At 46.6% G+C, this 15567-nt stretch overlaps 1 protein-coding gene across 2 annotated transcripts in view; it reads left to right on the forward strand.

The window, feature by feature from the left end:
* The window catches only part of cpxm2 (carboxypeptidase X (M14 family), member 2), a 123283-nt gene that overhangs the window by 90670 nt on the left and 17046 nt on the right, over positions 1-15567 (forward strand). Inside the window, exon 14 of one of the 2 annotated variants that reach the window (XM_037544323.1) lies at positions 572-1495. The exons of the other annotated variant lie outside the window; for it this stretch is intronic. Coding sequence (XP_037400220.1) covers positions 572-819 — 248 coding nt within the window. The 3' untranslated portion in view covers positions 820-1495. Of the gene's footprint in view, positions 1-571; positions 1496-15567 lie in introns of those variants that run through there. 2 annotated transcript variants of the gene reach the window in all.

Consider the following 15567-nt stretch of genomic DNA (forward strand, 5'->3'; position numbering starts at 1 on the left):
CAGCCGAGGGGGTCAAACCAGCGACCTTCCTGTCACAGGGCCGGTTCCCTGACCTGCAGCCCACGACTGGAGCTGATCAAATGGACAGTGAGTGTAAAACAAGGAGGTGGTCAGGATGTTACGCCTGATCGGTGTGTGTATCTGAGCTATCAGTGTTACAGTGACTTTCTCAGTAAAGAGTCCTGGTTTAGAGCCGTCGCCGCCGCTGCTTTCCATTCCTAACAGCTACAACACGGTTAGATGACGGCTTGTGTTCCGTCTGTCTCATCATTCCGACCTTTTCATTACTTTAAAGGAAAAGGAAAACAGGTTCTCCCCTTTAGCCCAAATGTTGATCAGCCAAGTCATGTTTGGTGAAGTTTGGACTGGAGTATGAGGCTAATGTAGCTAACAGACTGTGTGGAGGTGTTCAGTAGCTCTAACAGGTTTGACTGGGTAGTTTCTGACTTTGTTATGTGGTAAATAGACTCAAGGCCGTTGCAGGCTTCAGTAGCCTGGATTAAACTTGTCATTTGTTCCTTTAAATTTCAGCTAGAAAATGTAACGTTGTGCTGTTTTTGGGTTTGGGCAGCTGCTGATGGGGATTACTGGCGTCTGCTGAACCCGGGGGAGTACAGAGTGACCGTGCGGGCTGAAGGCTACGCCATGTCCAGTAAAGTGTGCGAAGTGGGCTACGCCATGGGAGCCACCAGGTGCAGCTTCACCCTCACTCGTTCCAACCTGTCCCGCATCAAAGAAATCATGGAGAAGTTTAATAAGCAGCCCATCAACCTCCGGCACCCTCCAAGAAGACCTCGACAGAGACGGCTGGGGACATAGAGAGGTCTTTGGGGGTCTGTAGGGGGATAAGGATGTCCACTACCACCAGTGTAATCCCTGCACTCTCCTCTAACTGTCTGATGGACATCCTAGACTGTAATCCAGACTCATATGTAGACTGTTCGGAGGAAACGTGACCAAGAATGGCTGGGCAGGGGAAAACTACGAAGGGGCCGCTTGGTTTCCAAGGAAACCAAGTTTTCTCCTTTCGACTGTGTGATGAGCTTCGTTCTCCTGGCGCTTTATGCTGGGGTTAAAGCTGCTGACCAGCACCGACAGCAGTGGTGCAGTAGAAGAGCTGAAGTTTGGCCCCTTTGAAAATATCCAAGTCATTGTTATGAATGAATATAACTAAAGACTGCATGAGTTATAAAGGATGTTATTAGAGATCTACAAACTGTTGACAAAATGACTTTGGTGCGTCAGGCTAAGTACATCTGTTATTCCACGAGGGAATATGACCTCGAACCGTATTCGCACCTCAGGCTTTAAGCATGGGCTTTTGCATTTATCAGCACTTACTGAGTGTGAAATAATAGCTGCTGTCATGCAGCAGGTATATCAGCACAGTTTATAGAGCTACAGCCCTTAACTGGACGTCTCGTTGCTCTCATATAGCCAGAATTATAACACGTTGTATTAAAGGTGGACATATTTTTCTCATCAGTGTAACTCAGTTAGCAGTGTTGGTTTCTCTTGATGTGTCAGGTGTCTGGTATTTTCAGTTGATTAGACAGATCTACTCATGTTCTGCACTGACGCAAACCATACACTCTTGGAAAAAGACGGTACTTCAAGGGTTCTTTACTAAAGAAAATGGTTCTGTGTAGAACCATGGACACGCAAAGAGCTCTTTGCATGCTTAAATGTTTCTTTGCATCAAGAATGGTTCTTCAGATTGATGGAAACTGTGCTGTTCTACACAGAACCTTTTTTGAAATGGTTTTATATAGGACCCAAAAGGGTTCTTGTACTGTTACAGGCTTGACACCAAAACAATAGCAGAATAGAAGAAGGGTTTATGAAAAGGTTCTACTGTATATATACACTCACGGGCCACTTTATTAGGTAAGAGGTTGGACCCCCTTTTACCGTCAGAACTGTCTTAATTCTTCATGTCAGACTTTCAACAAGGTGTTGGAAACGTTCCTCAGAGATTCTGGTTGGTTATTTGAGTTCCTGTTGCCTTTCTATCATCTGGAACCAGTCTGCCCGTTCTCCTCTGACCTCTCACATCAACAAGGCATTTTCGTCCACACAACTGACCGCTCACTGGACATTTCCTCTTTTTCGGACCGTTCTCTGTGAACCCTAGAGATGGTTGTGTGTGAAAATCCCAGCAGATCAGCAGTTTCTGAAATACTCAGACCAGCCCGTCTGGCTCCAACAACCACGCCACGTTCAAAGCCCCTTAAATCCCCTTTCTTCCCCGTTCTGATGCTCGGTCTGCACTTCAGCAGGTCGTCTTGACCACCTCTACACACCTAAATGCACAGTTGCAGCCGTGTGATTGGCTGATTAGCTATTTGTGTTAACAAGCAACTGAACTGTACCTAATAAAGTGGCAGGTGAGTGTATGTAGAACCTTTTTGAAAGGGTTCTTCTATTGTTATCGTATCAAGCCTGTAACAATACAAGGACCCTTTTGGGTGCTATTCAAAGCTCTTTTCAAAAAAAGGTTCTGCAGCACATTCTCCATCAATCTGAAGAACCCTGTCATGATGCAAAGAACCTTTTCTTCTATTGTTATGGTGATAAGCTGCTGTAACAAGAGAACCCTTTGTGTGCTATATAGAGCCCTTTTCACAAAGGTTCCATGCAGAACCATCTACAGTACATTTATGCATATTTTACATCAATCTGAAGAACATTTTCTGATGTAGAGAACCATTTTAGAACCATATAGAACCCTTTTCTTTACTGAAGAACCATCTTTTTTAAGAGTGTATTTTGGCACTAAAAGTGACGCGTTTTCCGCCGCGATTTCTGAAACAGGTGCTAGGGCCCCTGATATCAGTCAGTGGTGGTCACTGCTATTGGGCACTTAATTTCTCAATATTTATAAAACGATGACTCACTCTTTCAAGATAATTTATCTCAGAGTAACTGCACTTTCTCTTCTCGAACAGTGGCAACTCAATATTTTGACATACTAAGTTGAAATCTTGAGAAAACAAGTTACTTTGAGCTGAAAAGTCAAATATAGTTATCCTGCTGCCAGAGACAGACAGTGATCCTCACACTGGGAGGAAACGAAGGATGTGAGCCAAACGGGGGTCGTATGTTAATCACGAAGATGTGCCTGTACTCATTTGCAGGCCCAGTCTCATTTCTCCTTTTTACCCCTACCCCTCGTTTTCGAGTGTTACCCCTTGTTACTGAGCTACAGGGCAGTGGTTGAGATCTTCCTCTGAAATGAGACCCTCTAATAAAAGAGCATCTCTTCATTAACAGCTACTATCGCCGCTCTGTAGGCGACCCTGCCCGTCTGCAGGGACAGCAGAGGAGGGGAAAGTTCAGCTCCTCACTGCTGGGCTTTAGTTACATTTAGGGATCATACGCCTTCAAAGAGGGGGGCAGTTATTTATTATCACCCCCCCTAATTCTTCAGTGATATGAAGCTGAAGTCGGAGATAAAGAGACCCTTATTAGTCCCACAGCGGGAAAATTTCACTTCCGCATTTAACCCATCCCTGCAGTGAAACTCCACATACACAATAGTGAGCACACACACACTAGGGGGCAGTGAGCACACTTGCCCAGAGCGGTGGGCAGCCCAATCGGCAGCACCCGGGGAGCAGTTGGGGGTTAGGTGTCTTGCTCAAGGACACCTCAGTCATGTGCTGTCGGCTCTGGGGATCGAACCGGCGACCTTCCGGTCACGAGGCTGGATCCCTGACCTCCAGCCCGCGACTGCCCCCAAGTTAGTCAGAGATTCTCTAGATTCTCATTCGGATTTTCCCGTTCCACCTTAAATGGAGCAGCAGTTAGAGCTTCAGGTAAACATTAGCATAGTATTAGCATTTTTTTATTCTTGTTATGAAGAAAAAACAAAATTCACTGAAACCACATTAAACGAAGTTAATATGGTGATTATTGTAATTTATTAACAGAAAATTCTCACGTTTGTGGGTTTCTCTGGTCTCTTGTTCTGCCTCTCACTGGTTTTTCTCTTTTCCTCATATCTCTCTGTTTGGAGGGTCATGTAGCCCCAACACTTCACCCTCCCCCTCTATCTCAACCAGAATCAGGACCCCCTACACCTAGACGTGAATGCGCGGGCTAAGGGGTCAGTGCTAGGGGCGAGGGGTGAAATGGGACTGGGCCTTAGTCAATAACACAACAAATTGCTAAACTGGCCGCCCCACCAGCGCAAACTGTAGACCGTCATTAATCAGCGCTCCTTTTAGTAAATCTGCCCCATGTCTTTAAAAAGTCCTAAAATTGCCTTGATTAGAAAAGCCCAACACGGGGAAATGCTCCTCCAGGAGATCTTCCTTCAGAGGTAGTTCCAGCCCTATGCTGATCTGATCCAGCCCAGGAAGGAATGGAATCATCCGGACAGTGAAGCTGGAGGAGTGAGTTCAGGGTTGGAGCGCAGTTTTCGGCTTGGGTTCTCGCTCACAGGAACCCAGGCTGAGTGGAATACTGCTGATACTGCGTTTGGTCTTCAGCCTTCATTGCTAGTACTGGTAGTAGTATCTATATTCCTAGTGTACGTTAGTGAAATTACAGACTGGCCTGGATACGCTATGAAACTTTAACTTGAAACAAACCTGCGATTGACTTGTGAGATAAGCAGAGTGAATCCTTCCGTAATATTAATAACTCTTCGACTGTTAGAAATTCCAAACCCTCCAGGCCTTCTGCAGTTTTTAGCCACATGTAAGCGTTGGATATGCAGTGAAGCACCTTGTGAGATTCTACACAATACAGTCTTAATGTGGGATAAATCAGGACACTGCATGTTCACCAAGACTGACCCTCAGACCCTTGGATTCCACGTCTAGTTCATTTTCTACCTGCTGGAGAGACGACTGGAGTGGTCGTAGCCGTGGCATTAAAAGGGGCTGCTAAAGGCTAGAAATATTAGCTATAATATTACCTAACTAGCTCGTTAATTCCCAGTTCACAACGTCTGAAAGACACGTCCATCACTAAGGCTACTACCTTCACACAGCAGGTAAAAGAGGCCCAAAGCCGATCTTTTCCCTCGTATGTGACACAGATGTGTGTCTGTGTGTCCGTGTGAATGGATGAATGGATGAATGGATGAACACACCGGATCTGATGTTTTCAATTCCAATTCGAGACGCTTTCATATGTGGTACTGAAATCCGATCCGTATCCAATCTGTGTCAGCGGGACTGGGAACAGCCAGATCAGAGTTCATGTGACTTTTACGTGAGTCCATCTCGATATTCATGATAACTTTGCGCTGCTGAGTCTCATAAATGTTTATCGCAGCCGCTCCGTGTTCAAAGGGATTTCAAAAAAACGTGGCCACAGGAGAAAGAGGCTGCAGCATCAAAGAACAGTTAAAAGTCTGAAAGCAGAGTTTAAAGAATCCGAGGACGTGAACCCGAAGAAGTGACCGCGCCCTTTTTACAGCGAGATGGAACACGTTCTGGGTGATGAGCCCAGCTGTCAGTCAGTGAAGCTTCATGATGCTCCTGAGATGCTGGTGAAGATGAAGCTGATCCTCCGGGAGCGACCGGCGCTCGTTGGCAGTTGTGATTGTTTACCTCTGGATGAGCCGCGTGACGCTGTTCTTTAACGCATGCGGCTCGGTTTAGGAGCTGATCTGTTCAGACTGTCGCATACAGACCACATTTAAAAGATCATCTGAAGACAAACTAAAGAATCTGATTTGGTGAGGAAATCAGATTTGGGCCACTTCTACCTGCGGAGTGAACGCAGCCTGTGTGAAGATGTAACCGAGTTCTCTTTAAACTCTTTGCATGCAATCATCAGACCCTCTTCCGCTCAGGGAAGGGGTCCAAAGCACAACCCACCTTACAGATGTTCTTCCACACATTGTGTGCAGTTACACATTTCCACCAGAGAGGTCTCCAAATCCCCAGATCTTACTCAGTGTGGCTTTAAAGTTGCACCTCATTCTTACGTAGAAATGACTGCACTTCTCACTCCATGACGCTTTTATCTCTTCATTGTTCCATAAACGTTTTTCTCTGATATCTGAAAGATGATATGTTTAAAACGTTAACTTTTACTTAGACTCTGCTACGTCATATTGACATCGCCATGGCATCAGCGTGTCATGGCAGATATCATATGCTGTCATGACTTGTCATAACCTGTTATGTCCAGTATAATAAATGCCATGTTACCATTACCGTGAGTTGTTTGATGTCACCAGCTCTCATGACATCTAACTGACAATTGATGTCAGTGATAACATTCCACTGTTATCAGTCTCACTGTTACGTATTACTGACCACTCTGTCCACAACCCGTGACACAGGTTCAGCGTCGGTGTTATGCAGCAGGTTCAGATGAAGTGTTACCGAACAGTGGCATGCCAGCCAGCTGTGCTAGCTAACCCCACCCTCAAGTACCATTATGTTCCTGCTGGTACCGACATTGAGCAAGTACCAAAACTCATAAAAGTGGAACCTTCAAGACTGGGCTATTGACCAGTGGAAAAAGCACAGGTCCAGCTTTTTCTGGCCAAGTTCTGGACCTTTGTGCAGCAGAAAAACACCTTTATTGTCACTCAAACGTCTCTAATTTGGGAAAACCTCCATTACGGCCTACAGAGCACCTCTGTAATGGACTTCCGGGATATACAGATTCGCTTTCACAGAAAAAACCCATTTCACTCTCTAATTTTTGTTTTACAGTATGAATTTAAAAAAGGTACCCCTGCCTTGTGTAATGACAGACCGATCGAGATTTTCCACAATTACTTGGAAAACCATCTCGTTAATTAAACTTTATTATATTAAATATAATGTTGCTGCTCCAGCAGTGACAATACAATTAAAGTTCTATTAATATTTTATTATATTGTGTGCTTTTGAAGAACAGTCCAAAAATGCTCCAGCAGACGGATCCAATGGGCTCAAGTCTGAACAGAGACTTTACCGAAGTGCCAGAAGAGCTCGAGCTTTAAAGCATCGAATTATATGCAACATTTTAAACACCCTGTTCAAATGACGCGTTGTGTTGATTTCCTAATTTTAGTGCTCGGTTTCTGTTTATTTGCTGTTTTGTTGTTTATATATTGTAAAACATAAGACATGAAATAATTCCACAGGCACGTTTTGTTGTCAGTCCGGCTCACCAGGTGTCCAGCGTTCGTGTGTTGAAACGTGCAGGAGTGTGTTCTCAGCAGAGACGTGTAACTTCAGGAAATTTGACCAGGGCTCCTCAAACGTTTGCAGAATTCCAAATAATCTAATTGAAAGTTTTCTTTTCTTCTCCGTGACTCGGAAACACATCTCAGATCTTCATCAGTGGTTTCAGCAAAGCTGCAGATCCGTTTGATCAGAGTGGCCGAGCAGCGGTCAGCTGCAGGTTTAGTCCACAGTCAGTGATGTGCTCTGTCTCTATCTCTTATCTATCCTGCCCCACCCTCTCTCTCCCCCCTCTCTCTCTCTCCCCTCTCTCTCCCCCCTCTCTCTCCCTCCCCCCCCCCTCTCTCTGTCTCTCTCTTTCTCTCTCTCCCTCCCCCCCTCTCACCCCCCCTCTGTCTCTCTCTCTCTCTCTCTCTCTCTCTCTCTCTCTCTCCCTCTCTGTCTCTCTCCCTCTCCCCCCTCTCTCTCTCCCCCTGCCCCCTCTCTCTGTCTGTCTCTCTCTCTCTCTCTCCCCCCCTCTCTGTCTCTCTTTCTCTCTCTTTCTCTCTCTCCCTCTCCCCCCCTCTCTATCTCCCTCTTCCCCCCCTCTCCCCCCTCTCTCTCTCTCCATCTCCCTCTTCCCCCCTCTCCCCCCCTCTCTCTCTGTCTCCCTCTCCCCCCCCTCTCTCTGCCCCCCCCCTCTCTCCCCCCCACTCTCTCTGTCTATCTCTCTGCCCCCCCCCCTTTGTCTCTCTCTCTGTCTCTCTGTCTCTCTCTCTCTCTCTCTCTCTCTCTATCTCTCCCCCCTCTCTCTCTCTCTTTGACCACAGATGTTCTTCCTTCTACAGAATTTGTTGATATGGATGAGTAGAACTGGAAGGTGGTCCGATTATCCCCTGCCGTGGTGTGGCTGAGGGTTTATTTATGTTTTATGATCATTCCCAGTGCTGGCGCTTCCTCACTGGCTGTAAGCAGTGACTCCAGGGAGACACCATGTACAAGAGGATGCCGTGTTGGGTCAGTACTGTCCTCATTCTGACTGTCTGACTCTTCTTCAGCATCTCGGTCTCTTTGTCTCAGCTCTGCAGGGAGAGGGTCTGTGAGAGGCCTTAATAAGCCTCGGATTGTCTGAGGTTTAAATGTGTGATGCCTTCGTTTTTATTCATTCACTTTACACATGTGGAGTAATACAGGGCCACTTGTGTGATGAAAGGAATAGTTTGCTGAAAAAAATCATACTCATTATTTATTTATTTCTTTTTTAACCCCAATTTTCTCGTATCCTATTCCTACCCACTAGTTCGGACTCCCCCAGTCACACTGGTGGGCAATGTCTAGCGCAGACTTCCACCGAGACCCTTGAAGTGCCACCACGTCTTTTTGAGCTGCCGGTGATGAAACATCATTGGACAGCCTGATGAGCATCGCAAGCAAGTGAAGTTTATTTACACGACGCGTTTCACAGCAGGTGCTGTCACAGAGCAGCTTTACAGAACAATCAGCATTACAGAAAGAAAATCCGGGTCCGAGCCCCCATGAGCGTCGCCAGCCGCAACAGTGGCCAGGAAAAACTCCCTAAAAGAGGAAGAACCTTGAGAGGAACCAAGACTCAGAAGGGGACCCCTGTGGTCGTCACTGGACAGCAAACATTGTTAGTATGAAGTTTTATAGTATGACGTGGGAAAAACAGGTGGGCACTGGTTAATTAGGTTAGTTTATGATCAGCAGCAGCATCTGAGGGTGAGGACTGCACAGCCCTGTACAGCAAGGAGCTCAGTGGTGGTCACGCTGGTCCAGAAGGCTGGTGAGCAGTGACGCCTGATCAAGGCAGAAGAGGCAGCAGCATCAGACGCTCAGGATGGGCAGCTGATCAACTCGGCAGAGAAAAGAAGAAAACACAGAGTCAGTTCTGTAAAGATTGGCTGACCACAGAGTCAGTTCTGTAAAGAGTGGCTGACCACAGAGTCAGTTCTGTAAAGAGTGACTGACCACAGAGTCAGTTCTGTAGAGAGTGGCTGACCACAGAGTCAGTTCTGTAAAGAGTGGCTGACCACAGTCAGTTTTGTAAAGATTGGCTGACCACAGAGTCAGTTCTGTAAAGAGTGACTGACCACAGAGTCGGTTCTGTAAAGAGTGACTGACCACAGAGTCGGTTCTGTAAAGAGTGGCTGACCACAGAGTCGGTTCTGTAAAGAGTGAATGACCACAGAGTCAGTTCTGTAAAGAGTGACTGACCACAGAGTCGGTTCTGTAAAGAGTGGCTGACCACAGAGTCAGTTCTGTAAAGAGTGACTGACCACAGAGTCAGTTCTGTAAAGAGTGGCTGACCACAGAGTCAGTTCTGTAAAGAGTGACTGACCACAGAGTCAGTTCTGTAAAGAGTGACTGACCACAGAGTCAGTTCTGTAAAGAGTGGCTGACCACAGAGTCAGTTCTGTAAAGAGTGACTGACCACAGAGTCGGTTCTGTAAAGAGTGGCTGACCACAGAGTCGGTTCTGTAAAGAGTGGCTGACCACAGAGTCAGTTCTGTAAAGAGTGACTGACCACAGAGTCAGTTCTGTAAAGAGTGGCTGACCACAGAGTCAGTTCTGTAAAGAGTGGCTGACCACAGAGTCAGTTCTGTAAAGAGTGACTGACCACAGAGTCAGTTCTGTAAAGAGTGACTGACCACAGAGTCAGTTCTGTAAAGAGTGGCTGACCACAGAGTCAGTTCTGTAGAGAGTGGCTGACCACAGAGTCAGTTCTGTAAAGAGTGGCTGACCACAGAGTCAGTTCTGTAAAGAGTGGCTGACCACAGAGTCAGTTCTGTAAAGAGTGACTGACCACAGAGTCGGTTCTGTAAAGAGTGGCTGACCACAGAGTCGGTTCTGTAAAGAGTGGCTGACCACAGAGTCGGTTCTGTAAAGAGTGACTGACCACAGAGTCAGTTCTGTAAAGAGTGGCTGACCACAGAGTCAGTTCTATAAAGAGTGGCTGACCACAGAGTCAGTTCTGTAAAGAGTGGCTGACCACAGAGTCAGTTCTGTAGAGAGTGGCTGACCACAGAGTCGGTTCTGTAAAGAGTGGCTGACCACAGAGTCAGTTCTGTAAAGAGTGGCTGACCACAGATTACAGTAAAACAGAGCAGCAGAGACTCCAGCAGGTCCAGATCTGACAGGGAGACTAATCACCAGTGAGCAGCACCTTGTGATCTAAGTAGGCGTGATGGTTCATAGTGGGAGAGAAGGTCACTCAGGTACTGAGGGGCGAGTCCGTTTAGAGCTTTATAGGTCAGTAATAGGATTTTATAATCAGTGTGAAATTTAACTGGTAACCAGTGCAGGGCTGATAAAACTGGGCTGATATGGTCGAACTTTCCTGTGAGACTCTGGCTGCAGCGTTCTGGACCAGCTGAAGCTTGTTGAGGCTTTTGCTGGGATGTCCAGACAGCAGGACATTAGTGTCCAGCCTTGAAGTAATGAATGCATGAACTAGCTTTTCTGTGTCCTGTAGAGATCATGCATTTCTTAATTTAGGGATATTGTGGAGATGCAGGACGGCTGTTCTAGTGATATTAGTTATATGTGCGTTGAAGGACAGATCAGTGTCCAGCACAACACCCAGAGCCTGAGTTAGACAGTTTCTAGCTGCTTTTGGACCAAGAAGCAGGACCTCTGTTTTATCCGAGTTAAGTAGCTCGACATCCAGTCTTTTGTCTTTTACTCAGTCCTCAATCTTGCTAAGTTTAATTTTATCATCCAGTTCGCTTGATGTATATAAACTGAGTGTCATCGGCGTAGAAGTGGAAATTTATACTGTGTTTACTGATAATGGTGCCTAGTGGTAGCATATATATTGTGAATAATATAGGTCCTAACACAGAGCCTTGTGGAACACCATCCATTACTTTTGCAAGAACAGATGGTTTATCGTTATACATTAACGAACTGATAGCGATCAGTGAGGTAGGACCTGAACCAGGAAAGAGCTGTTCCTGTTACCCCTACAAGGTTTTCTAGTCTATCCATTATGATAGAGTGGTCTATTGTGTCAAATGCTGCACTAAGATCAAGGAGGACTAGCAGAGACACATTTCCTTTGTCAGAGAAAAATAAAAGATCATTTATAATTTTTACTGGTGCTGTTTCTGTGCTGTGATGTGGCCTAAAACCAGACTGAAATGTTTCATGATGATTCCTGTACAGATAAGAGCTTAATTGTTTTGCTGCCGCATTTTCCAGGATCTTGGATATAAAGGGGAGATTCGAGATGGGTCTGTAGTCTGATAGTTCACAGGGATCGAGGTTCGCTTTCTTAATCAGAGTCTAATTAAGGGTTTTGGGTATATAGCCAAGACTAAGAGAGGAGTTTATTATTGACAGAACAGGCTTGGTTATTTATTAATTTTTAATAAACCTGTAGGACTCTGATCTAAAATACCAATAGAAGATTTTGCTGTCTCTCTCTCTCTCTCTCTCTCTCTCTCTCTCTCTCTCTCTCTCTCTCTCTGTCTCTCTCTCTCTCTGTCTGTCACTCTCTCTCTGTGTCTCTCTCTCTCTCTCTGTCTCTGTGTCTCTCTCTCTCTCTGTCTCTCTGTCTCTCTCTCTGTCTCTCTCTCTTTCTCTCTGTCTCTCTCTCTCTCTGTCTCTCTCTCTCTGTCTCTCCCTCTCTCTCTCTCTCTGTCTCTCTCTCTCTGTCTCTCTCTCTCTCTTTCTGTCACTGATTTTCCAAAATCGGTGGAGTTTTGAAGTGAAAGAGCGGAAATGTTGCCAGCAGCAGTACTTTTGATGATTGGCTCTGATTGTTGCAGGTCAAGGTCTGTGTCCAGTCTGTGTCCAGTCTGTATCTATTACAGTCATTATCATCATCTCAGCTTTGATTAAATGGCAGGAATTTTCCCAACTCAAACCTCCCTGAACCGCCTGGAAAATGGATCAAAGTTTGGCTCTGAGTGTTTGAAACATCACTGAATCTGTTCTTCAGCTAAGAGCTAAAAAATAATAACACAAGGCTTTGGAACAAAAATAATGTCTCTTGTGTTGAAACTACCGTTACCTAGCAACAACATGCATGAAGCTTCCCAACAGGCCTGAGATTCCAGAGAGCCAGAAAAGCACAAACAGCCACTACTGGGAAATGCTGAACTACCGCTTTAAACACCAGACGGTCAAAGCGGTACCTGGCTCACAGTGAGGTCAGCAGAGACCTTATAAACAGACCAGTCAGTGGTTTAATTATGAAAAGGAACGCTCATAAAGCTCCACATGGCCGTTTGGATGGAAGTGCAGTGCTAGTGGTGGTGAGACTCCCTGTTGTGGAGAACAACCTGAAAAATCTGTTTTTTGTGCTGTTTGAGTCGAATTCTACATATTAATAGATAGATAGATAGATAGATAGATAGATTCAACTTTATTGTCATTACTCAGTACAAGTACATGGCAACGAAATGCAGTTAGCATCTACCAGAAGTGCAAATAGTAGCAATAGTGCAACATTACAGTATATAGAATAAATTACTATTATAGATATGCAAAAATAGATTATAGGTGTGTAGATATATACATGAACATGTTGGAGATGTACACTGTATTGAATAACTGTTGCGATGTGTTATTTACATGGCAGTAGAATGTTAAATTTGTGCGATGGTAATAATAATGAATAAAACAACAGCTCTGATTGGTGAGTGTAGTATGAAAGGCAGTGTTCATAGTCCGCTGTGTGCAGTATGAGTGGTAGTGTTATCAGTGAGGTGTGGAGTTCAGCAGAGTGATTGTGGAGGGAAAGAAGCTGGTTCTGGCCTGGATGCTCTTGTATCTCCTCCCGGATGGAAGTAGGTTGAACAGTTTGTGGTTGGGGTGGGAGGGGTCCTTAATGATGGTGGTGAATGTCTTTGATGGCAGGGAGCTGCACGCCTGTGATGCGCTGAGTAGTCTTTACTATCCTCTGCAGGGATTTCCTCTCCGCCACAGTGGAGCTACTGTACCACATGGTCACACAGTTGGTCAGTATGCTCTCGATGGTGCATCTGTAAAAATTTGTGAGGATCTGAGGAGATAGCTGGTCTTGTTTTAGTCTCCTCAGGAAGTAAAGACGCTGCTGTGCCTTCTTGATGAGATGGGAGGTGTTGAAGGACCATGAAAGGTCTGCCGAGATGTGGATTCCCAGGAACCTAAAGCTGGACACACGTTCTACCTCTGCTCCGTTGATGTAGACAGGAGAGTGTGTGCACCCCTTGGTTTTCTGATAATCCACGATGAGTTCTTTGGTTTTGCCTGTGTTCAGGATGAGGTTGTTGGTGGTGCACCAGGAAGTCAGGTGCTGGATCTCCTCCCTGTAGGCCGATTCATCGTTGTTCCTGATGTGGCCAACCACAGTGGTGTCGTCTGCAAACTTGATGAAGATGTTAGATGTGTGCAGAGGAACACAATCATGGGTGAACAGGGAGAAGAGCAGAGGGCTCAGCACACAGCCTTGCGGCACACCAGTGTTCAGGGTGATGGTGGTAGACATATGACTGCCCAATCTCACAGACTGGGGTCGGTCTGTCAGGAATTCCAAAACCCAGTTACACATGGGGGTGCTGATTCCCAGGTCGCTGAGCTTGGTGACCAGCCTAGTTGGGATGACCGTGTTAAAAGCAGAGCTGAGGTCGATGAACAGCATGCGGATGTAGGTGTTCCTTTCATCCAGATGGGTGAGGGCAGAGTGAAGAGCAGTGGAAATTGCATCCTCAGTCGACCTGTTTGCACGGTATGCAAACTGGTGGGAGTCCAGGGATGGTGGGAGCACTGTCTTTAGGTGGCTGAGGACCAGTTTCTCAAAGCACTTCATCACAATGGGGGTGAGTGCGACTGGGCGGAAGTCATTAGGACATGCAGCAGATGAGCACTTTGGCACCGGTATGATGGTGGATGTCTTCCAGCATGCCGGAACAGCAGCCTGGGCCAGTGGTAGGTTGAAGATATCGGTGAAGACCTTGGCTGACTGTCCAGCGCACGCTCTGAGGACACGTCCAGGAACGCCATCTGGACCAGCAGCTTTGCGTGCATGCACTCTGCTCAGTACAGACTGTACATTATCAGTGGAAAGTGTGAGGGGGCTTTCATTGTGGGGAAGACCACTCCATGTGCTGTGTTGGTCATTCCTCTGGTCGAAACGAGCGTAGAACTGATTAAGCTCATCTGGGAGAGAGGCACTGCTGGCTGAGGGGGTCAGGGATGGAGGCCTGTAGCCAGTGATTGCCTGAATGCCCTTCCACATGCGGCGGGGGTCAGAGTTGTGGAAGTTCTCCTCAACAGACAGTTTGTAGGTGTACTTGGCTTTCCTAATCCCTTTTTTCAGGTTTGCCCTGGCTGAGCTGTAAGCCTCGGCATCGCCAGATCTGAAAGCAGCATCACGTGCTTTCAGCAGTAGGCGAACCTCTGCATTCATCCAGGGTTTCTGATTAGGAAAGATTTTCAGTTGTTTAACAGAAGTGACGTTGTCTATGCATGAGTTGATGTAACTCATGACTGCTGAAGTGTACGTGTCCAAATCTGTGTGAGATTCTGTGGTGGCTTGAGAGGAGAACACACTCCAGTCAGTGTTTTCAAACTGACGCTGTAGTGTAGAGATGACCCCCTCTGGCCACACCTTAACAGTCTTTGTTGGTGTTTTCACACGTTTGATGAGTGGCACATACTTCGGGAGCAGGAACAATGAGAGGTGATCAGACTGCCCCAGGTGGGGGAGGGGTACAGCCTTGTATGCCTCTGTGATATTTGTGTAGACATGATCCAGGGTTTTGTCTCCTCTTGTTGGGCAGGAGACATTCTGATGAAATTTTGGCAATACAGATTTCAGGTTGGAATGATTGAAGTCCCCCGCAACAATAAAAAGTCCGTCTGGATGCGCAGTTTGTTGTTTACTGATTGCCAAGCTCAGCTCCTCCATAGCTAGTTTAGCATTGGCATGAGGAGGGATGTAGGCAGCAGTAATAATAGCGGCTGAATGCTCTCTAGCCATATGAAAGGGGCGACACTTTATCATCAGGTATTCTAAGTTAGAAGAACACCGACGTTCAGTTTCTGTGGAGTCAGTGCACCACAGTTTGTTTATATAGATGCACAGACCCCCCCCCTGCTCTTGCCGGAGTCCTCAGCCACTCTGTCCGCTCTGAACATGCTGCGCCCGTCCAGCTCCACCGCGGTGTCGGGAATGTCGCTGTTCAGCCACGATTCCGTCACAATCATGACGTTACACTCCCTGATCCATCTCTGTGTAGTGGTCCATAGTCGCAGCTCGTCCATTTTGCCCGCTAGAGCCCGGACATTGGCAAGAAACAAGCTGGGAACCGGCGATCGGTGGGGGCTTAGCCTTAGCTTAGCACGTAGCCCCCCTCGCTTCCCCCGCTTTTGTTTGCGTTCTGTGCGCCGGCGCCGGCTGCGCTCCGTTGGGGGAGCAGGCTGCGTTGCCCGCGGTACTGCT

This window comes from Pygocentrus nattereri, chromosome 13 (assembly GCF_015220715.1).
Source record: "Pygocentrus nattereri isolate fPygNat1 chromosome 13, fPygNat1.pri, whole genome shotgun sequence".
NCBI lineage: Eukaryota > Metazoa > Chordata > Actinopteri > Characiformes > Serrasalmidae > Pygocentrus > Pygocentrus nattereri.